The sequence below is a fragment of the Aquila chrysaetos genome (assembly GCF_900496995.4).
Source record: "Aquila chrysaetos chrysaetos chromosome W unlocalized genomic scaffold, bAquChr1.4 W_unloc_2, whole genome shotgun sequence".
Lineage (NCBI taxonomy): Eukaryota > Metazoa > Chordata > Aves > Accipitriformes > Accipitridae > Aquila > Aquila chrysaetos.
The window spans coordinates 2,711,491-2,734,323 of NW_024470322.1; the positions used below are offsets into that span (position 1 = coordinate 2,711,491).

The 22,833-nt window shown below is 44.4% G+C and overlaps 1 protein-coding gene across 11 annotated transcripts in view; it reads right to left on the bottom strand.

Moving 5' to 3' along the window:
- The window catches only part of LOC121232950 (protein Hook homolog 3-like), a 152,318-nt gene that overhangs the window by 76,733 nt on the left and 52,752 nt on the right, over window positions 1-22,833 (bottom strand). For 10 of the 11 annotated variants that reach the window (XM_041121503.1, XM_041121501.1, XM_041121502.1 and 7 more), the window contains one exon: window positions 5,910-5,960. In XM_041121503.1, coding sequence (XP_040977437.1) covers window positions 5,910-5,960 — 51 coding nt within the window. Of the gene's footprint in view, window positions 1-5,909; window positions 5,966-22,833 lie in introns of those variants that run through there. The other variant, XM_041121504.1, reaches the window with a different exon arrangement.

Genomic DNA, 22,833 nt, shown 5'->3' on the forward strand with positions numbered 1-22,833 from the left:
TAATAGCCGCTGGTCATAATGTCAATTTATGAGCTCTTAGGGTTGTGGTGCTCGTTTTTAGAGTTCTGTTATGTATCACCTCGCTTGCTGTATGTAGTCCCTGTGCTGCTGCTTATCATCCTTGGGAGGTGGATTAAGGTTTTCGCTTTGATGTATTGTGTAACACTGGCTTATGGTATGATAAAATTATCGTTCATGGGACTAATCCGGAATTTGCACTCAGCATTGTCGTCACCTCTATACTTCGGGAGCCATCTCTGAGAAACTATTAATAATTACACCATTTACCTTTCCTCCTTGGAGAGCCAATCTATGGGGGAGACACCTTTCTTCCCCTTTCCCTTCTCCAGTCTAGTTACAATGGCGATTGAGAATTTTGAAAAATTTGAATACCCTTGGGATGTTGAAAGCAGCATGGTCCTCTTGCTGGGAAACAGCATGTTCCTCAATGTGGTTCAGGTCTTGTTTAGGGTTAAACAACTATTTAAGAAGATCACCCAGAGGTCTGCCCTGAGGCTGGATAATTATAAGTGGCAGGGTGTGGGGGGTAGTATGAGCAAATGCCTATGGCGGTGGGCACCTCCAGTGTTTTGGAACTTCACCCTTGAACAAGTGCAGAATCCTGAAAAACTAGTAGAACATTTGAAAAAGTATGCTGTCACCCTGACAATTCCAGGGAGATACAAATCACTGCAACGTGCTGGGGCCTGTCACATGCGTATCGAGCCCTGTTCAACACTATTTAGTACCCTCAAGGGGAAGAGAAGGTCTCTGGATCTAACAACAAGGCAACAGGCACTGCGGCTGCTCCAACCCCGGTGACAGACACTGCAAATGAACCAGTGAACCAACCCGTACCAGCATCAGTTGCCCCCATACACAAGAAGAAATATACAAAAAAATCAATTCGCTTAGCGAAGGATGGAGATGAACCAGGGTCATCATGGGAAGAGGAGGAAGAGGCAGAACCAGAGGTAATCACCCAATCCCTATCCTTGAGTGAGCTGCGGGATATGCGAAAAGATTTCAGCTGTCATCCAGGTGAGCACATTATGACCTGGCTGCTCCGATGCTGGGACAATGGGGCTAATAGCTTGGAATTAGAGGGTAGGGAAGCCAAGCAGCTGGGATCGCTTGCCAGGGAAGGTGGCTTTGACAAGGCAGTTGGAAAAGGGACACAAGCCCTCAGCCTCTGTAGGTGACTCCTGTCAAGTGTGAAGGAAAGGTAGCCCTTCAAGGAAGATGTTATATGTCAGTCAAGCAAGTGGACCACCATGGAGAGGTATCCAATATCTGAGGGAATTAGCCATGCTAGAGATGATTTATTATGACTCAGAGAACGCACAATCACCTAAAGATCCAGACAAAGTCCAATGCACATGACCTACGTGGAGAAAGTTTGTACGGAGCGCACCATCGTCCTGTGCCAACTCACTGGCAATAATGACCTGGAAAGACGAAGAGGCACCAACAGTGGATGAAGTGGCTCGCCAACTCTGGCAATACAAAGAAAATCTCTCCTCCTCCCTACAAGCCTGCATTTCGACTGTGGAGAAGCTGTCCGAGGATTTCCAGCAATTCAAAGAGGATATGTCCTATTGCCCACCTGTAAGGACCAATGTCTCAGCTATTAGGAGTGAGCGCTCCTCTGCCCAAGAGAGAGAATATACAAGGTACACACCGCGAGGTGCCCTGTGGTTTTACCTATGTGACCACGGAGAGGACATGAGGAAATGGGATGGAAAACCAACCTTGGTCCTAAATGCACAGGTACGTCAGTTGCGAGGAAAAAACACCACAAAAGGGGATTCTACCAGGAAAAATGCCGCTCCAGTTTCCAAACAGAGTAGAAGGGCTGATCTTATTTCTGATCCTCTTGAAGGGACTTCTGAGCCAATTTTACGAGAAGTGAGTACTGGATACTCTGACCAGAATTAGAGGGGCCCTGCCTCCAGCCAGGTGGAGGAAAGAGATAACTGGGTCTATTGGACTGTGTGGATTCGATGGCCTGGCACGTTAGACCCACAGGAGTATAAGGCTCTAGTAGACACCGGTGCACAGTGTACTTACTCTACTGCCATCAAGTTATAAGGGGGCAGAACCCATCTATATTTCTGGTGTGACAGGGGGATCCCAAGAGTTAACTGTATTGGAGGCTGAAGTAAGCCTGACTGGGAATGAATGGCAGAAACACCCCATTGTGACTGGTCCGGAGGCCCCATGCATCCTTGGCATAGACTACCTCACAAGAGGGTATTTCAAGCACCTAAAGGGGTGGGCCTTTTGTATAGTTGCATTGCAGATGGAGGAAATTGAACAGCTGTGTACCCTGCCTAGTCTCTCTCAAGGATTCCTCAGGAATCTTCTGTTGTGGGGTTGCTGAGGGTTGAAGAACAACAGGTGCCAATTGCTACCATGATGGAGCACCGGCAGCAATATCACACCAACCGAGACTCCCCGATTCCCATCCACAAGTTGATTCGTCGACTGGAGAGCCAAGGAGTGATCAGCAAAACTTGCTCACCCTTTAATAGTCCCATATGGCCAGTGCGAAAGTCTAATGGAGAGTAGAGACTAACAGTTGACTATCATGGCCTGAATGAAGTCACGCCACCGCTGAGTGCTGTTGTGCCGGACATGCTAGAACTTCAATACAAAATGGAGTCAAAAGCAGCCAAGTGGTATGCCACAATTGACATATTGCTAATGCATTTTTCTCAATCTCTCTGGCAGCAGAGTGCCGGCCACAGTTTGCTTTTACTTGGATGGACGTCCAGTACACCTGGAACCGACTGCCCCAGGGGTGGAAACACAGCCCCACCATTTGCCATGGACTAATGCAGACTGCACTGGAAAAGGGTGAAGCTCTGGAACACCTGCAATATATTGATGATATCATCGTATGGGGTGACACAGCAGAAGTTTTTGAGAAAGGGAAGGAAATAATACAAATCCTTCTGAAGGCTGGTTTTGCCATAAAAGAAAGTAAGGTCAAGGGACCTGCACAGGAGATCCAGTTTTTAGGAATAAAAAGACAAGACGGACATCGTCAGATCCCCATGGATGTGATCAACAAAATAGCAGCTATGTCTTCACCAACTAATTAAAATGGAAACACAGGGCTTGTTAGGTGTTGTGGGTTTTTGGAGAATGCATATTCCAAATTACAGTCTGATTGTAAGCCCTCTCTACCAAGTTACCCAGAAGAAGAATGATTTTAAAAGGGGCCCTGAGCAACAGCAAGCCTTTGAACAAATTAAATGGGAGATTGTTCATGCAGTAGCCCTTGGGCCAGTCCGGGCAGGACAAGATGTTAAAAATGTGCTCTATACCACAGCCAAAGAGAATGGCCTTACCTGGAATCTCTGGCAAAAAACACCTGGGGAGACCAGAGGCCGACCCCTGGGGTTTTGGAGTCGAGGATATCGAGGATCCGAGGCTCGCTACACTCCAACTGAAAAAGAGATATTGGCAGCATATGAAGGAGTTCGAGCTGCCTCAGAAGTGGTTGGTACTGAAACACAGCTCCTCTTAGCACCCCGACTGCCAGTGCTGGGCTGGATGTTCAAAGGGAGGGTCTCCTCTACACATCATGCAACTGATGCCACATGGAGTAAGTGGGCCGCACTGGTCACACAATGAGCTCGCATAGGAAACCCCGATTGCCCAGGAATTGTGGAAGTGATCATGGACTGGCCAGAAGGCAAAGGTTTTGAAATGTTGCCAGAGGGGAGGAGGTGACGCATGCTGAAGAGGCCCCACTGTATAATAAACTATCAGAAAATGAGAGGCAATGTGCCCTGTTTACTGACGGGTCCTGTCGCATTGTGGGAAAACATCGGAGGTGGAAGGCTGCTGTATGGAGTCCTACACGACAAGTCGCAGAAACTGCTGAAGGAGAAGGTGAATCGAGTCAGTTTGCAGAAGTGAAAGCCATCCAGCTAGCGTTAGACATTGCTGAAAGCGAAAAGTGGCCAGTGCTCTATCTCTGCATTGACTCATGGATGATGGCAAATGCCCTGTAGTGGTGGCTACAGCAACGGAAGCAGAGCAACTGGCAGCGCAGAGGTAAACCTATTTGGGCTGCTGCACTGTGGCAAGCTATTGCATCCCGGCTAGAGAATCTGGTTGTAAAAGTACGTCATGTAGATGCTCACGTACCCGAGTCGGGCCACTGAAGTACATCAAAACAACCAACAGGTGGATCAGGCTGCCAAGATTGAAGTGGCTCAGGTGGATCTGGACTGGCAACATAAGGGTGAGCTATTTATGGCTCAGTGGGCTCATGATGCCTCAGGCCATCAGGGAAGAGATGCAACATATAGATGGGCTCGTGACCGAGGGGTGGACTTGACCATGGACACTATCGCACAGGTTATCCATGAATGTGAAACATGTGCTGCAATTAAGCAAGCCAAGTGGTTGAAGCCCCTGTGGTATGGAGGGCAATGGCTGAAATATAAATATGGGGAGGCCTGGCAGATTGACTATATCACACTCCCACGAACCTGCCAAGGCAAGCACCATGTGCTTTCAATGGTGGAAGCAACCACTGGGTGGCTGTAAAAATATCCTGTGCCCCATGCCACTGCCCGGAACACTATCCTGGGCCTTGAAAAGTAAGTCTTATGGCGATATGGCACCCCAGAAAGAATTGAGTCAGACAACGGGACTCATTTCCGAAACAACGTTATAGACACCTGGGCCAAAGAGCATGGCATTGAGTGGGTATAACCCTGCCACTGTATGTCATCAATTACTATAATTGTTATATGCTATATCCGTAGTATATCAATGGTATTACAGTACGAATCACTTAGATCAAGCAAGAATGAACTGTGATAAAACTGAGTGAAGTGCAGTATTGATGGAACCAGAACTGCCTTAAGCATGCAACAATCCAACATTACACACCATCCTCCTGCTGCGCCCAATTTCACCTGCTCGCCACACCGCACTGAAGCCCAATCCTGCTCTGCCGACTGAGAGGACTTTGCACCATCCCTCCTACCCAGAAAGACTGGTATGACAGATGGAGCCCAAAGTTGGGGACTAAATGAACTCAACGTACATTTTACAGAGATGGCCCATAGACTAAGGGAATAATATCTCTGTGTGCGTATACATATATATATATATATCTCTCAGAGGACGGAAAAGGTGATGATGATTGAATAGGATGTATTGGAAAGTATGGGACCTGAGCATGATGTACATGGTACAGAATAAGGGGTGGATACTGTCCTGGTTTCAGCTGGGATAGAGTTAATTTTCTTTCTAGTAGCTGGTATAGAGTTATGTTTGGGGTTCAGTATGAGAAGAATGTTGATAACACTGATGTTTTCAGTTGTTGCTAAGTAGTGTTTAGACTAAGTCAAGGATTTTTCAACTTCTCATGCCCAGCCAACAAGAAGGCTGGAGGGGCAGAAGAAATTGGGAGAGGACACAGCCAGGGCAGCTGACCCAAAGTGGCCAAAGGGATATTCCATAGCATGTGATGTCATGCCTAGTATATAAACTGGGGGGAGTTGGCCTGGGGGGAGTGCAACTCGGGAACTAACTGGGCATCAGTCGGTGAGTGCTGAGCAACTGCATTGTGCATCACTTGTTTTGTATATTCCAATCCTTTTATTATTATTATTGTCATTTTATTATTGTTATTATTATCATTATTAGTTTCTTCTTTTCTGTTCTATTAAACTGTTCTTATCTCAACGCACGAGTTTTACCTTTTTCCTCCCGATTCTCTCCCCCATCCCACTGGGTGGGGGGAGTGAGTGAGCGGCTGCGTGGTGCTTAGTTACCGGCTGGGGTTAAACCATGACACCCAATAAATCAGCAGACTATATTGTACATTGACGAGAATAACAAAAGAAAAGTGACTGTAAATTACTTAAGACTGCTCTTACCTCATGGTTATAATCCAGTATCCCTTTTAAAATTTTCTTCAAGTTGCTTACCTGTAACAGGAAGAGGAAGGAAATACGTTAAAAATGCAGGGAACACCTAAATAGATGATAACTTACACAAATACTATATGGAGTAGAGAATCACACAAAAAACCCTCCCACACCCCACCATCAAGAATCATGCAATATACATCTGTTTAAGTTCCCATGAGAATTTCTGTCTGAACAGTTTAAATTTGTATAAAGTTATGCAGTGGTTCCTTGTGATCAAATTTCTAGATGTTATCACAAGTCCACATGAAACAATGGAACCCAATTAGGTCTACGAAAAGACCACTACCCCCCCTGAAAACTACGCACCACATTGTATTGGATGGGTTTTAGATCAGAAACTATGATTTTCTAAAAGAAGTCTTCTCTAGAGTACTTGTTTATCTTCGGATGTTTTTATATTTAAAAAATAAAATATTCTTTTCTTCTCTGCTTTTCTTGAAATACCCTGGTGAATCTTACTCTCTAGAAACATACACCTCCAAGCCAAAACCCCTAATAATCTCATATTTCACTGCTCAATCATACTCCTTCCTCTGTAAGCTACAGAAATTAATTTTTTCATGTTCTCATTAATTATTTCTCCTGGTTCCTACATTTTTTCATTGCTAATCTGTAGGGTACAGCATTCGGAAGATCTCGCGATGTCACGGAAAGGTAGCAGGCTAGCCGTCGCCTCCCTATGACATATCAGTAATCCCACCTACCGTTGTTAGTATAAAAGGAATTAACTGCGCAATAAAGGACGGAGTTGGCACTCACACCATGTGTGTTATCTGTCTCTTTCCTGGTCCGGGCCGACCAGTGATCTAATCGCGGCACCTTGATATGTAGCACTGCTACACTAATCTATGACTTCTTTACAATTAAATGCCTTCCATACAATAATCAAGACAAAATTCCACATTTCTTGGCAGAATCTTCAATCCTATGCAACAATAACTACTGTAATACTTGCACAACCAATGCCAAAGTTAACTTCCATATAAGCAGGAGGCTTGTATTTATGACAGATTTCTCTAGTACTGAAGGGTTTCAGCTCACTTTCTGCTGAAAATTCATTTAGAACAAGTATCAAAAGAGCATGTATTAAAATTTATGAAGATATTGTATGGATCTCATAGGTTATATTTAGAATAAACAAATCTTCTGGTTGAAAATAACTTCTACAGATTCTCAGCCTATTACTGTCATAACATATTCAGCAAAGAATTTAAACAATGGAAGCAATGTGTTATCTCATTTGACAGGAAGTTTAAATAAATAACTTCTGTAAAGACTTCCTGAAGAGGGTGTGAGAGACAAAGAGTTAATGTCTCAAACATTGTGGTGGGGCAAGTTCTGCTTAAAGACAAACCCTGCACAGCAAGGAACCAGGGTGAAAAGCCCATCAGCTCAGACATCAGCAACAGGAGGGGGAGGGCACACTGGAGGGTGCCCAGCTCCCTGGTCTGATAAGCTGTTCTGATACAAAGATCAAACAATGGCCACTTCTGCAGGGAAGAAGTTACTCCACAAACAACCCCCAAGCCCAAAGGCTCACAAATTGCTCATTAACCTGACGAGTTTGGGTGCCCACCCAAAGGAGGGGCAAGGATGATAAAAGGACACAAACTGAAGCCCTGGGTGCGCAAGCCCACCGGAACTGGACCCCTTGGCTGACTGGACCCCTTGGCTGACTGGACCCCTCGGCTGACTGAACCAATACTGGACCCAGGACCGGTGAAATCTTTCTCTCTTCCTTTTTCTCTCTCTGTCTTCTCTCTTTTCTTTTACTTTTCCACAGTCCCTACACCTCATCCATTTCAAGACATAAACTGTTGACCAAGTCTGAGACTAAGAGTGGATCCAGCCGCCCCTAGACCCTTCTCTGAGGAGGAGTCTGGAAAGCAAGGGGGTCTGCTCTGAACCTCGTGACTCGATGGGAGGGAATCTCCTTATTCCCTGAATCGATGTATGTGGTTACCCTGGGTTACACGGTTTACAGAAGTAGTCTTATGCCAACTCCTGTTGTGAGAAACCCTGCCACCTACTACCACGCCTCCCCAGTTCAGTTTGCTTCTGCCATGAATAAAATGTTTAACTGATCGTTTGGTGTCGGTTCAACTTAATTTAGCCCGAGGGAATTTCAAATTAAACACGACTCCCTGGTCTGTCCAGTCTGGGTTGTGACAGAGGGCTGGAGAGAATGGTTAGGAAGTTGAATTTTCCTGGGTAATCATGTCCCAGTTCAATTAATCTTATCTGAGACCTAAATAGCATACTGTCCTATGACAAAGTTTTACACCACAGGTGATTACACTTCACAAGATGCATACTACTGACATCATAGAAGTTGTGACATGAAATGCAAAACTATAACAGAGGGAGGAGGGAGGGGAAATGAAACAGAACACCCAAATTTTTACTTTCTTTAAAACAAGAGATATTAATATATAATAGACTTTTGATATTGGACAGCCTCTTTAAGTTATCTATCTTCCAAAAAGATATGAGAACACACAGTAGAAAATAAATTAGGAAGCACTATACTGATATTCAAGGACAAATTATGAGCTCCAGCATAGCCAAAATGAGAGCTGCTGAAAGCTAAACTGTCCTGGTTTCAGCTGGGATAGAGTCAATTGTCTTCCTAGTAGCTGGTATAGAGTTATGTTTGGGGTTCAGTATGAGAAGAATGTTGATAACACTGATGTTTTCAGTTGTTGCTAAGTAATGTTTAGTCTAAAGTCAAGGATTTTTCAGCTTCTCATGCCCAGCCAACAAGAAGGCTGGAGGGGCACAAGAAGTTGGGAGGGGACACAGCCAGGGCAGCTGACCCAAAGTGGTCAAAGGGGTATTCCATACCATGTGATGTCACATCTAGTATATAAACTGGGGGCAGTGGGGGTGGGGGGATCACCGCTCGGGGACTAACTGGGCATCGGTCAGCGGGTAGTGAGCAATTGTATTGTGCATCACTTGTATATTCCAATCCTTTTATTATTACTGTTGTCATTTTATTAGTGTTATCATTATCATTATTACTTTCTTCTTTTCTGTTCTATTAAACTGTTCTTATCTTAACCCACAAGTTTTACTTCTTTTTCCCGATTCTCTCCCCCATCCCACTGGGTGGGGGGGGAAGTGAGTGAGCGGCTGCGTGGTGCTTAGTTGCTGACTGGGATTAAACCACGACAAAACTCAGTTTCTCTCCAAAGAAAAGTTCAAGAATGCAACAGGCTATTCATCATAAAAGATAAAGGAAAGCCCTGAACTTAAAAATGGTGATGGTCTGACCATTTCATTCCTACTAAACCCACCCCTTACATTAGCAGGAGTCAAAACCTGACCAACTACAGGCGTATATAAAACATCACTGAACCTAAAGTTATACTGAAACATTCACCTAAACATCTAAAAAGACATACCAAGCACTCTGGCAACCTAAGGTAAGAAATAGAGATGCTAAATGACAATCTGCAGACAACAGCTGTTCCTGTATCTCTTTTAATCGGATGTACACAAATCATTAGTTTATCTCCAGGTTTAATCCCCCTCTCCTGCTATCAAACACACCAGTTTTGGTCTAAGAACTTCAAAAATTTCCTAGATGATTGCCAAATGGTCCAGGCCACATGACCTCTCTCAGTGATCATGCACTGTCATAACCAAAGTCTACAGCAAATTTAAGAATTATATCAATTGATTTTCATATCATTGCAAAGAATACTGTACTGATTGGAATATCAGTTTCAAACTTGATTCATTAAAAACCTTCCAATTTGTAATTTGCCTCAGGCTGCTGCAGAAAGCACCACAGAAAACCATGGGCCGTGTTTCTCCTCCATCTTCTCACTGCACTGCTTTGCAGTTTTAATTTCCTGCTCTATTTAGTTTGCTGTTCCCTCCCCCACATCCACCTGGTAGCTTCTAGACTGTTGACTCCATATTAGAACAAACATGATAGATAATAAGCAAATAACAGTCATTTTAATATCTGATAAATATTACTCAGTAACAGATGTTGTCCTGGATTCAGTTGGGATAGAGTTAATTTTCACAGGAACCTGGGAGGTGAGGGAGCATAGCCGGGGCAGCTGACCTGAACTAGCCAAGGAGCTATTCCATACCATGTGACATCATGCTCAGTATATAACTGGGGAGCGGGCTGGCGGGGAGCTCACTCTCTCTGTGGGGGAAGTGGCGGAGCGTTGGGTTCCAGGTGGTGAGCAGTTGCACTGTGCATCACTCGCTTTGTATATTCTTTTATTAGTACTATTGTTGTTGTTGTAACTTCTCTTTTTATGTTGTCCCAGTAAACTGTCCTTATCTCAACCCACAAGGTTTTATTTCTTTTTTTTTTCCTTTCTCCTTTCTGATTCTCCTCCCCATCCCATGGGAGGGTGCGGGGAGGAGTGAGCAAGCGGCTGCGTGGTCCTTTGTTACCGGCTGGGCTTAAACCATGACAGATGTGTACAAGGCTTAGTACCCAATAAGTGTGTAAAATCTGCACCCAATTAGTGTGTAAAATCTGCACCTAATTAAGCATATTCCAATCAATGCCAATAGTGTCAAACAAAGACCACCAATGGGAAACTTGAATGGGCATCGATGAAATATATAATTGTACTGAGGGGAAATGGTTGGAGGTTGTTGTCCAATGCAACTGTGACCCCCCCCCCCTGCTGCACTCCAAAGGATGTTCACATGTGGACATCTGCCACTTCTCTTCCTGGCTGGTTGCTGGGGAGAGTTTTCACTTCCTTTCTCTCTCTCTCTATCCCTATGTTTTAATTTGTGCCCATTGCCTCCTGTCCTGTCAGTGGGCATCATGAGAAGAGTCTGGCTCCCTCTTCTTCACTCCCTCCCATCAGGTATTTATATACACTTATAAGTCGTGTCCCTCTCCCTGAGCCTTCTCTTCTCCAGGCTGAACAGTTACAGCTCTCTCAGCCTCTCCTCATAGGAGAGATTGCTCCAGTCCCTTAATTATCTTTGTGGCCCTGTGCTGGACTCTCTCCAGTAGCTCCATATCCTTCTTGTACTGGGAAGCCCCAAACTAGACACAATAATCCAGATGCAACCTCACCACTTCTGAGTAGAGAGGAAAGTTCACCTCCCTCGACCTGCTGGCAACACTCCTCCTAATGAAGCCTAGGATGCTGTTGGCTGCCTTTGCGGCAAGGACACATCGCTGCCTCATGTTCAACCTGGTGTCCACTCAGCACCCCCAGGTCCTTTTCTGCCAAGCTGCTTTCCAGCTGGGTGACCCCCAGCATGTACTGGTGCCTGGGGTTGTTCCTCCCCAGGTGCAGGGCTTTGCCCTTCCCCTTGTTGAACTTCATGAGGTTCCTGTCAGCCCATTTCTCCAGCCTGTCCAGGTCCCTCTAGATGACAGCATGACCCTCTGGCATATCAGCCACTCCTCCCACTTTTGTGTCATCAGCAAACTTGCTGAGGGTACACTCTGCCCCATCATCCAGATCATTAATGAGGAGGTTAAACACTATTGGCCCCAGTATCGACCCCTGGGGTACACGTCTAGTGACTTGCCTCCAACTGCACTTTGTGCCACTGATCACAACCCTCTGGGCCTGGTCATTCAGTCAATTCTCAGTCCACCTCACTGTCCATTTATCTAACTTGTACTTTGTCAACTTCTCTATGAGGATGTTAAGGGATACAATGTCAAAGGCTTTACTAAAGTCAAGGAAAACCACACTTACCCCTCATCCACCAAGCTGGTCACCTCACTCTAGAAGGCTATCATCAGGTTGGTCAGGCATGATTTCTCCTTCATAAATCCATGCTGACTACTCCCAATCACCTTCTTGTCCTTCATGTGCCTGTAATTGGTTTCCAGGATTAGCTGCTCCATCACCTTCCCAGGGATCAGTGTGATGCTGACCGGCCTGTAGTTCCCTGGGTCCTCTTTCTTGCCCTTCTTGAAGATAGGGGTGATATTTGCTCTCTTTCAGTCCTCAGGAACCTCTCCCAGTCACCACAACCTTTCAAGTACAATTTAGAGTGTCCTCGCAATGATATCAACCAGCTCCCTCAGCACTCATGGATACAACCCGTATCCCATGGTATTCTTCTAAGTAAATACCTGAAGAAGCCAAAGTCTGCTGTCCTGAAGTCCAGGTTTATGGTCCTGCTTTTTACTCTGCTCCCTCCCCTTAGGATCCTCTTAGGAGTTCACTCCAACATCTCATGGTCACTGCAGTCAAGGCTACCTCCAACTTTTACAACCCCAACCAGTTCTACATTGCTTGTAAGCATGAAGTCCAGCAGAGCACTTTTCCTTGTTGGCTCCTCAGTCACTTGTGTCAGGAAGTTGTCATTAATGCACTCTAGAAATCTCCTAGATTTCTTGTGCCCTGCTGAGTTGCCCTTCCAGCAGATATCAGGTTGGTTAAAGTCCCCCATGAGGACCAGGGCTTGTGAACATGAGGCTTCTTCCAGTTGTCTGAAGAAGGCCTCATCTATTTCTTCTTCCTGATTAGGCAGTCTGTAGCAGACACCCATCACCTGCCCTCTAATCCTGATCCATAAACTCCCAACTGGCTCCTGACTGGTCCCAAGTCATCTGTCTCCACAATTCCAATGGCCTACATTAGGATTTCTGCTGTGAACTGCATTCTGCAGGAATCTTTGTCTCTCCACTTAAAATACAGGGGGCCAAGAAAGACACCAACCTATTAGCTTTGGGGCCCACCCCACCCTGATCACACGTCACACTTTCTCCGCTGCGACAATCTAGGGAAAATGACACATCGCCAGGGACTCGCCCTGGGGAGAAAACGGACCAGCACAGATACTGTGGATCAAATGATTTCTCCGTTTATTAACTGCGCAACACTCGGTTATATATGTTTCTAGTATCTACTCGCGCATAAGCCATTTGTTGATTGGTTAACATGTGCCGTTCACGCGCTTAAACAATAGTCTAATTGGATAAAGTCCTCTAATCACGCGAATAGTTTCCTCCACCTGCATGCTGTCTTGCACTCTGTCTTCAGTCACGTCGCCCTCCTGTTATCAGTCACGTACGCCCGACCTTGTTTTACTTTTTGTGCATTCTTCAGCAAGCTCATAATAATTGTGCCTTTGTGCAGTTAGTAAACTTACAACAACAGATGTGCCTTGTGCAGTTTCCTTCGTCCTCTCACAATTTCTCCCACAAATTCTCCCACAACACACACAACTGTCTTCCATGAAAAGAAGTCCTAAGAACATGCCTGTATCTTTGCTTGGCATGGGCAGGTACGGGCACTTGAGTTTAATTGGGAGCCAAAGAAATATTTTTAAAGGAGGTAGCTCTGAACACATTTCCAGATTATACTTATGTTGGGACATAGAGTACCTCAGAAGCTAAAGACACAGAAACAGAAATAACTATGTTAGTTACTACTTGATGTTAGGTGAATATCAGGCCATATTCAACAGCCCAAGAGACACAAGGCTGCCCCAGCTCCATGCCCCCAGGTCCAATCAGTAGCAAGGCTGAAGATGTATTCCCAGTAGGTACACACACACAAAGCACACATATATACCACATATATATGTATATACACAGATAGACACACTCAGCACTCGCACAAATACAAAGAGCACCAATGGCCTCATGCTGTTCCCCATTCTGGCTGAGCAGGATGGAGGTCCATTAGTGGGAATGTATGTACATATGTATAATGTGGATCCCTCCAGCAGCGGGGCTCATTCAGTCTGCCCAGTAGCTGCCCCTGGATCCCAGTTTGCCCAGTTGCTAGCACCTGGACATATGAGCCCCTGAAGCTGCAGCCCCACTCAAGTTACTGGCAGCGATCATCTCACTCACACACACGTGCGCACACACATGCACAGAGCTACCTGGAACTCTCTTGGTTCCCTAGTAGCCAACCCTCATAGTCTCACCCTTACAGACACACACATATACAAGTGGATTTCACCCTTAGAGACCTCCAGACCCTATGGTCTCTCCAGCAGCTGGCTGGGACTCCCCTGGTCCCTCTGATAGCCAGCTCCTACCATGGGCTCACCCTCAGAGACACACAACCCCCCGACTCCCAGGTCACTTCATCTAGTCACCGGCTAGTCTGCCTTGATATTCATTAGTGATCATACACTCACTCACACCCCAGCAGCATTCGGTCCAGTTGCTGGCACTACAGACACACAGGTGCTCTGGCCCCATGTCCCAGTCCAGTGGCTGGCACTTGATTTTTCTCACTCAGCTTTCTCCAGTCGCTGGTACCAAGGCACACGAGCCCTCCAACCTGGGAGGTTGAGCTGGAAGAAGACTCATCAGAGGCCTCCCCACTTTGCTTAGGTGCAGCAGATGCCTCGCCCTTGGGCCTGAGCTACGCTGTAGATATGCTGTGGCCAGCCTTGTCCCTTGCTAATCCGGACTTCACCCTCTGACTTGACTTCCTAGCTTGACCTCAGACCTGCCTTGTCACTATGGACTTGCCTGGCCATCACTGGACTATTGGCTGAACCTGGCTGCTGTAACCAGGCCTGCCCTGTTCTCCTTGCTGTGGAACTGTGCTCTGTCGGTGAGGCCACTGCTCCTGCCTGCCTTGCTGTCACCCTTGGTTCCAAGTTCACCTGCCGTTGCAGAGCACCCACTTCTGCAGCTCTCTAACATAGCATGATAAAATTAAGCAGAGATAGGCACTGTGAAATATATTAACCTGATTCGTGTCAATATAAAACAACGATAGGGCCGCATGGTGAAATGTGACCCTCTCTGCATATGTAATCTTTAACCGTTTTGCTTGATCTTGTATAACCGTAGGCCTAAGGGAAGTAGGAGAGTGTGTATATAGTTCTTGCTTCCTGCAAAAGCCATATAACAGTAGGGAATTACAAAAGTTGGAAACGAAATAAAATCAGACATCAAGTAGAAATCGAAAAATACTTCACACGGTCTCTCGGAAGTAGCGGAATCCTATAGTTGCAAAGGTTTAAAGAAAAATGGGGGGGGATTGATATAGAGAACAAACTGCTTATTGCTTAATGATTGTCTCTCTGTAACTTTACATACCAAGGACTGGTGTTTGTCAAGGATTAAGCCTGTCAGAGACTGGTAGTTAGGAATGATGAGCAAGAAGGAACCAAGAGGGATCACAAGACTTAATTAAGTGTTCGATGAATTTACGATCTTGTTAAGAAAACACAAGTAGAGGCCTTGCTTGAATAGATAAGGCCAGAAAAGATAAGAACTCCTGCCTTTGTTCCCATCCTTGTAGATAATTTAGCTTAAACTAAACATATGGTGCTATACCACTAATGAGAACTTAGATAATAAGAACACTAACAAGCACTAAGGTATCAAAACATGTAAAGGACCATACTGCGCAGAATCACCTGAGGAGGGTCAAATAGCGGACAAGTGAGGAAGACTATGGAAGACCACCAGAGGACTCCTGAAGACCACCAGAGACCTTCAATGCGCCTGCGTAAAGGACATTTACATATGCTAATAGTTTCCCAGAAAACTAATGAATATGTATAACATTTCTCAGGAATCTAGTGAATATGTATGTAGAACCTGTACTTAACCAGCACAATTAGACCTGACGGGGTGTGCCTAGGTAGAGCAGAGGCTCCCGGTGCACCCAGCGCTGTTTGCTTGCCTCTATTCATATAATAAATTGTAAACTTTAATTAGAATCCTGTTTTGGACATGATCATTTTTCACAATTGGGGGCTCGTCCGGGAGGGTCTTAGTTCCTGAATTCTGACTTAATCTAGGAGGGGCGCCCCACCATTTGGTGGCTCCTGATCGGGTCAGGTCGGGACTAACGCCATCCTGAACCTGAATAGGGGCAAGCAAAGAATTTGGTTTTTTTGAGCTCCCTTGCCGGCTGCAGCAGTTTATTTTGCCCGTAATTCTGCGCGCGAAGATCCGAATGAAGACGACGGAGTCGTAAGTATTTAAGGGGTATACCGTTCGGTTGGGTGGGATTCGGTCACCTGTATGCGTGTAAGAGTGTGACTGAGACGAAACTTAGTTTCGAAGCGATTGTGGAGGTCTTCTAACCGCGGTTCCAATCTCCCGCGAGGGACTTGGCTGGTGAAGGACCGAAGTGATTCCTATAGGATTCGTGGGTGGGTGATAGGTCCTAAAACCCCCTGCAAGACACTCTTACCGGTGACCAAGGGCTGTAGGAATTGCCACAGTAAAATTCCTAAGATGGGTCAGACAAAATCGAAGACCAAGGACCAGAAGAAAGGGAGCAAATTACCAGATATACCATCAGAAAGTCCATTAGGAGTAATGATTAAAAATTGGAATGAAAGGGGCCCCAGAAAAGGGAAAAGTGAATTAAAATTGATTCAATATTGCATGATTGAATGGCCAAAGGAGCCTTTAAGACCACATGTCTTTTGGCCCATTTTTGGATCCTTTGAAGACTGGATTTGCCAGGCTTTATATATATATGTTAACTCAAAGGAACCTTTTAGTCAGAAGGAAAGTGATTATGCAGGATTATGGATCAGGACTTCATGTCCTTTTCCAGCCTCAATACTTACATTAAAAACAGATGAGAAGTTTAAGGGAGAAGAAGGAGATACAAACGAAAAAGAGAAAGAAAAAGATGATAAATGGGAGCCACTAGATAACCTGCCGCCTCCATACCTTAACAATCTACCTCCGGCGGTGGCTCCCCCTCAGGTGGTCGTAGTACCCCCACCAGTACCACCGTTGTCCCTGCCTCCACCACCAACAGCACCGGAATTAGAACTACCTCCGGCTGCATGTACCAGAAATAGGACTGCCGTATCTGAGGGAGCTTCTTTATATCCCTTACGAAAGGTACCCCTCGGAGGCAATCAAGGAGGCATCGGGTTTGTGGCAGTCCCATTAAATACCACAGATGTAAGAAATTTTAAGAAAGAAATGGGGACCCTATTGGATGATCCCCTCGGAGTAGCTGAAAAACTAGACCAATTCCTAGGCCCCAATACTTATACCTGGGAAGAAATACAGTCCATTTTAGGGATCTTATTTACTGCTGAGGAGAAGGGAATGATTAGGCAAGCTGGGATGAGAATTTGGGAAAGACAGAATCAGGCGGGACCCCCGGGAGACCAAAAATGGCCAAATGTGGATCCCCACTGGGATCATCAGCAAGCCCAAGGAAGACAGAATATGAGGGATTTAAGAACATTAATTATACAAGGAATAAGGGAAGCGGTTCCCCGAGGGCAGAACATTAATAAAGCTTTTAATGAACAACAAGGGAGAGATGAATCTCCAACAGAATGGTTGGAAAGATTAAAGAAAAGTCTACAAATGTATTCTGGAATTGATCCGAATACAGTAGCTGGAACCGCACTCCTTAGAACACAATTTGTGGCCAAATCCTGGGGGGACATAAGAAGGAAATTAGAAAAACTGGAAGACTGGCAAGAAAGAGGATTAGAAGAGTTACTTGGGGAAGCACAGAAAGTATATGTTAGGAGAGATGAGGAAAAACAAAAAGCAAAAGCTAAGATCTTTGTAGCAGCAGTAAGAGAAGGTCAAAAAAAAAATAAGACCCCGTCCGGGGAGAGAAGAGAAAAAGGAATAGAGAAAACACCCAGAGGACAGCCTTATCGAGAAAGATTTACAGTTCCAGTTTGTTACTATTGTAACAAGAAAGGACGTGTTCAGAGGAACTGTCCTAAGCGGGAACACGATGAAAAAATATTCAAAGAAGAATAGGGGTGTCAGGGGCTATATCTTCTGGGGACTTCAACATCAACGGAGCCCTTGATAAAATTATTAATTGGTCCCCATAAGGAGGAAGTTTTATTTTTGGTGGACACAGGGGCTGAAAAATCCACTATTCAAAAAACTTCCGAAAGGAATAGAAAAAGGGAAGGGTTATATGTCAGTAGTAGGAGCAAAAGGGGAACCTTTTAAAGTACCTGTTTTAAAAGATGTAGAAGTAGAAACAGAAAAGAAAATTTGCCTTAATGATTTACTTTTGCTCCCTGAAGCGGAATACAATTTATTAGGAAGGGATTTGATTTTGAAATTAAACTTAGGCATTCAAAGTCAAGGGGATAAGTTGCAGATTGAATTATATACTCTTAACACAAGAAGATGAAAAAGCCATTAACCCTTCAGTATGGTATAGGGAGGGGGAAATTGGAAAGATAGAAATGGACCCCCTAAATGTTCAAATAATAAATCCGCATCGTCCAATTAGAGTCAAACAATATCCTATACCAATGGAGGGTCGAAAAGGGTTAAAACTTGTAGTTGACAGACTTCTGGAAAAAGGAACTTTAGAACCATGTATGTCACCTCATAATACACCCATCCTCCCAGTAAAGAAACCGGATGGGTCATACAGGATGGTACAAGATTTGAGAGCTGTAAATGAGCGAACAATTACTAAATTCCCTGTTGTGGCAAATCCTTATACTTTACTGAGTCATATATCTCCCAAACATACTTGGTATAGTGTGATAGATTTAAAGGATGCTTTTTGGGCCTGCCCTCTGGATAAGGGATCTAGAGATTATTTTGCTTTTGAGTGGGAAGACCCCACAACCGGACGAAAACAATAATTAAGATGGACTGTGCTACCACAGGGGTTTACAGAGTCACCCAATCTATTTGGACAAACTTTAGAAAAATTATTACAAGATTTCACATTACCCAAGGAGGTGAAATTATTGCAATATGTGGATGACTTATTAATAGCAGGAGAAACTGAAGAGGAGACCCGAGAAGCTACCATTAAATTGTTAAACTTCCTAGGGGAAAAAGGATTAAAGGTGTCCCGATCAAAATTACAGTTTGTAGAACAGCAAGTAAAATACTTAGGACATTGGCTGAGTAAAGGAAGGAAAAAGTTAGATCCTGACAGGGTATCTGGGATACTATCCTTGAGACCTCCACAGACTAAAAAGGAAATTCGGCAAATATTGGGATTATTAGGATATTGTAGACCATGGATTGAAAGTTATAGCGAAAAGGTAAAATTCTTGTACGAAAAACTAACTAACAACCAACTTAAGTGGTCTACAGAAGATGACCAAAAATTTGAGGAAATAAAAAAGACATGAATACAAGCGCCTGTATTGAGCCTCCCAGATCTAGAAAAACCTTTCTATCTCTTTGTGAATACGTCAAACCAAACAGCATATGGAGTTCTTACTCGAGACTGGGCAGGAATAAAAAAACCCATAGGGTACTGTTCTAAGTTACTTGATCCAGTAAGTAGAGGATGGCCCGCTTGTCTCCAAGCTTTAGTTGCTACGGCATTATTAATAGAGGAAGTTAGAAAAATTACCTTCAATGCTCCTTTAAAGGTGTACACCCCACACAATGTCAGAAATGTGTTACAACAAAAAGCAGAAAAATGGTTAACGGGTAGCCGGGTCCTAAAGTATGAAGCAATACTAATTGATTCCCCTGACCTGGAATTAAAAGTGACCTCTGCTCAGAGTCCAGCACAATTTTTGTTTGGGGAACCATCAGAAGAATTACAACCTAACTGTTTAGAAGTAATTGAGACCCAAATCAAGGTGAGACCAGATTTAAGGGATATTGAATTAGAAAAAGGAGAAATACTGTTTGTGGATGGCTCCTCCCGAGTGGTAGAAGGGAGGAGAAAATCAGGATATGCAATAATTAATAAGGACTTAAAGCTTGTGGAATCAGGACCTCTGAGTCCATCGTGGTCAGCTCAGGCCTGTGAGCTGTACACCCTATGCAGGGCCCTGGAGTTACTAAAAGAAAAAAGTGGGACCGTATTTACAGATTCTAAATATGCATATGGGGTGGTCCACACTTTTGGAAAAATTTGGGAGGAAAGAGGTTTAATTAATACTCAAGGGAAAAATCTTATACATCAAGAATTAATAGTAAAAATTTTAAGGGCATTAAGAGAACCAAAAGAGATAGCAGTGGTACATGTGAGAGGACACCAAAAGGGATTAGATTACCGAACCAGAGGAAATAATTTGGCAGATAAAGAGGCCCAGGAAGCAGCCCTAAGGACTCAGGTCGCTAAAATTAACGTAATACAAACCAAGGGGGATACCAGTGAAGAAGGACGGGAGGAAGGAGAGAAGAAGTTTACCCCTGAAGAACAAACAAAATTAAAAAAAATAGGAGCTAAGTTAGAACAAGGAAAATGGACACTGCCCGACGGGCGAGAAATGTTGCCAAAAGCGTATGCCAGACAACTATTGGGACGTTTGCATGCGCAAACACATTGGGGTACAAAGGCGTTGAGTGATCACTTCCTTAAACAATTTGGCTGTATTGGGATTTTTGAAATAGCAAAACAAATTACACAAGGCTGTTTAACCTGTCAAAAAATAAATAAGAAAGTGTTTCGACAAGTAGCTACGGGAGGTAGAAAAACAGCATACAGACCTTTTGAGAGAGTACAAGTTGATTTCACTGAATTACCCAAGGTAGGGAGGATAAAATATTTATTGGTAATAGTAGATCATCTAACCCGGTGGGTAGAAGCTTACCCTGTAGCACGGGCTACGGCACAGATGGTGGTAAAAATTCTATTAGAACACTTGATACCTAGATATGGGATAATCCAGTACATTGACTCTGATCAAGGCACACACTTCACTTCCAAAGTAATAAAAATATTATGTCAATCATTAGGTATTCAGTGGGAATACCACACTCCGTGGCATCCACAAAGCTCAGGGAAAGTAGAAAGGATGAATCAAACAATAAAACAACAGTTGGCTAAATTAATGATTGAGACCCAAATGCCTTGGACAAAATGTTTACCATTGGCACTTTTAAATATAAGAACGAAGCCACACAGTGAGACTGGATTATCACCATACGAAATGTTATATGGTATGCCTTATTCTCATGGGATGCCTCTGGGGAATAATGTAGCTGAAGATAAAAAATATCTGAGAATATATAATCACTATCGAGAAAAGATTAAAGGAACTAAGAGAGATTGGGATGTTGGCTCAAACACCACCTCTAGGATTTACAATTCATCAATTAAAACCGGGAGATAAGGTTCTAATAAAAACATGGAAGGAAGAAAACTTATCTCCCCTCTGGGAAGGACCTTTTCTTGTTTTATTAACTACAGAAACAGCTGTGAGAACTGCTGAAAAAGGATGGACGCACGTGTCACGAATAAAAGGTCCAGTGAAGGAGTGGAAAATGACATCTGAGCCAGGAGAAACTAAACTAACCATCAAACGAACTTGAAGAGGCCTTACAACTGACTGGTAGGGGTATATGTGTATCCTTACAGACTCCAGACCCAAGTGAATCCCAGCTCGTTGGCTAAGGCCGTGGAAAGAACCGTTGTTGTATGGGAGGAGTACCCCAACTGACGACGCGGGAAAGCAGAACCCCGAGTCGAGCTAGTACTCAACTTTGTCCAATTTGTCGCCGGTGCAGTTTGTATCTTATTTGTCATTGTTATTACTGTGGGAAATATATAATCCATTATAACGGACCACAACAAGTATATTTAGTGACCACACTATCTCCTTTTTGTATTAGATGTAGACGTATTAATCAATTAGAAATACTAACGAGAAAAAGATATTTTTGTTGTCGAACTAACAGGGTTGTAGTAATATAAGATAAATTGCTGTGGGAATTTTATTATGACTATTTCTATATAATATATACAAAAACTTTTCATTCCTACCAGGGAAAACAATAATGGGGATCATTTAAGCATTAAGATACCTATAAAGACACTGAACTTTTGGAACATAGCACACAAATTGGACTAAGAGCTGACCCTATAATCCCTCGAGTGTTTAGGACAGACCACCTCTTAAGGAAGAGGGCAAGACTGGATAGGGAACCGGTGGTGCGGCTAAAAGGGTCTGCCAAGGGCTGCAACCCCTCAGGGCTATGACCGCCGACCACTATGGCCCTTACCAGACCTCTTCTAGTTCTACTTGGGGTGAGTTCTTTGACCCTGGCTACTGAAAACAACTGCAGTCAATGTATAGTGACCACTAGAAGGGGATGAATAAGCTCCCTAACCTTAGTATATCATACTGTCTATGACTGCAAGGGTCAGAAAATTGGAAGCTGCATTTATAACCAAACCCGGTATGCTCGATGCAGAGAAGAAAACAGAACTGTATGCTATGATCCAAAGGAACTCCCTTATCAATATTGGGTTGAGATTAGAACAAATGATCAAAATGGGAGATTAATAGGATCAAGTAAAAAAATTACTAATTCAACCATACCCGCCTGGGTATCCTTTGATGCATGTGATGCAATTGACGACAACCCAGACACAAATTGTGGGAGTGTAGAGTGGAGAAAATATTATTCAGAACAACCAAAGTGTAGGGAACACCGTTCGGAAGATCTCGCGATGTCACGGAAAGGTAGAAGGCTAGTCGTCGCCTCCCTATGACATATCAGTAATCCCACCTACCGTTGTTAGTATAAAAGGAATTAACTGCGCAATAAAGGACGGAGTTGGCACTCACACCATGTGTGTTATCTGTCTCTTCCCTGGTCCAGGCCGACCAGTGATCTAATCGCGGCACCTTGATATGTAGCACTGCTACATAGTGGTGACCCCGACGTGATCGGCCGCACAGGAGACGATGAGGCTTGCGCAAGCGATTAAGGTATTAAAGGTGTTAGCTGATGAGGTGGGTGCCCGCGGTTCGATTAGGAGGGGCCCCACGGGCGAATGCATCCAATGGATGCTGCGCCGGGGGGACATTGAGTTTCCTAGATAAGTTTTGAGCCCCCCAAATTGGGGAGAGATTCGGGAGTCCTTGCTCCGATCCGAGCGCGGAGCTGCTGAACGATCGCAGAGTTGGGGGAAGGTGGAGCAGGTGGTCGCGGCGGGACGGGAGGCTGAGGCGTGCTGGCTGGCGGCGCGAGCTGCTGCGTCTG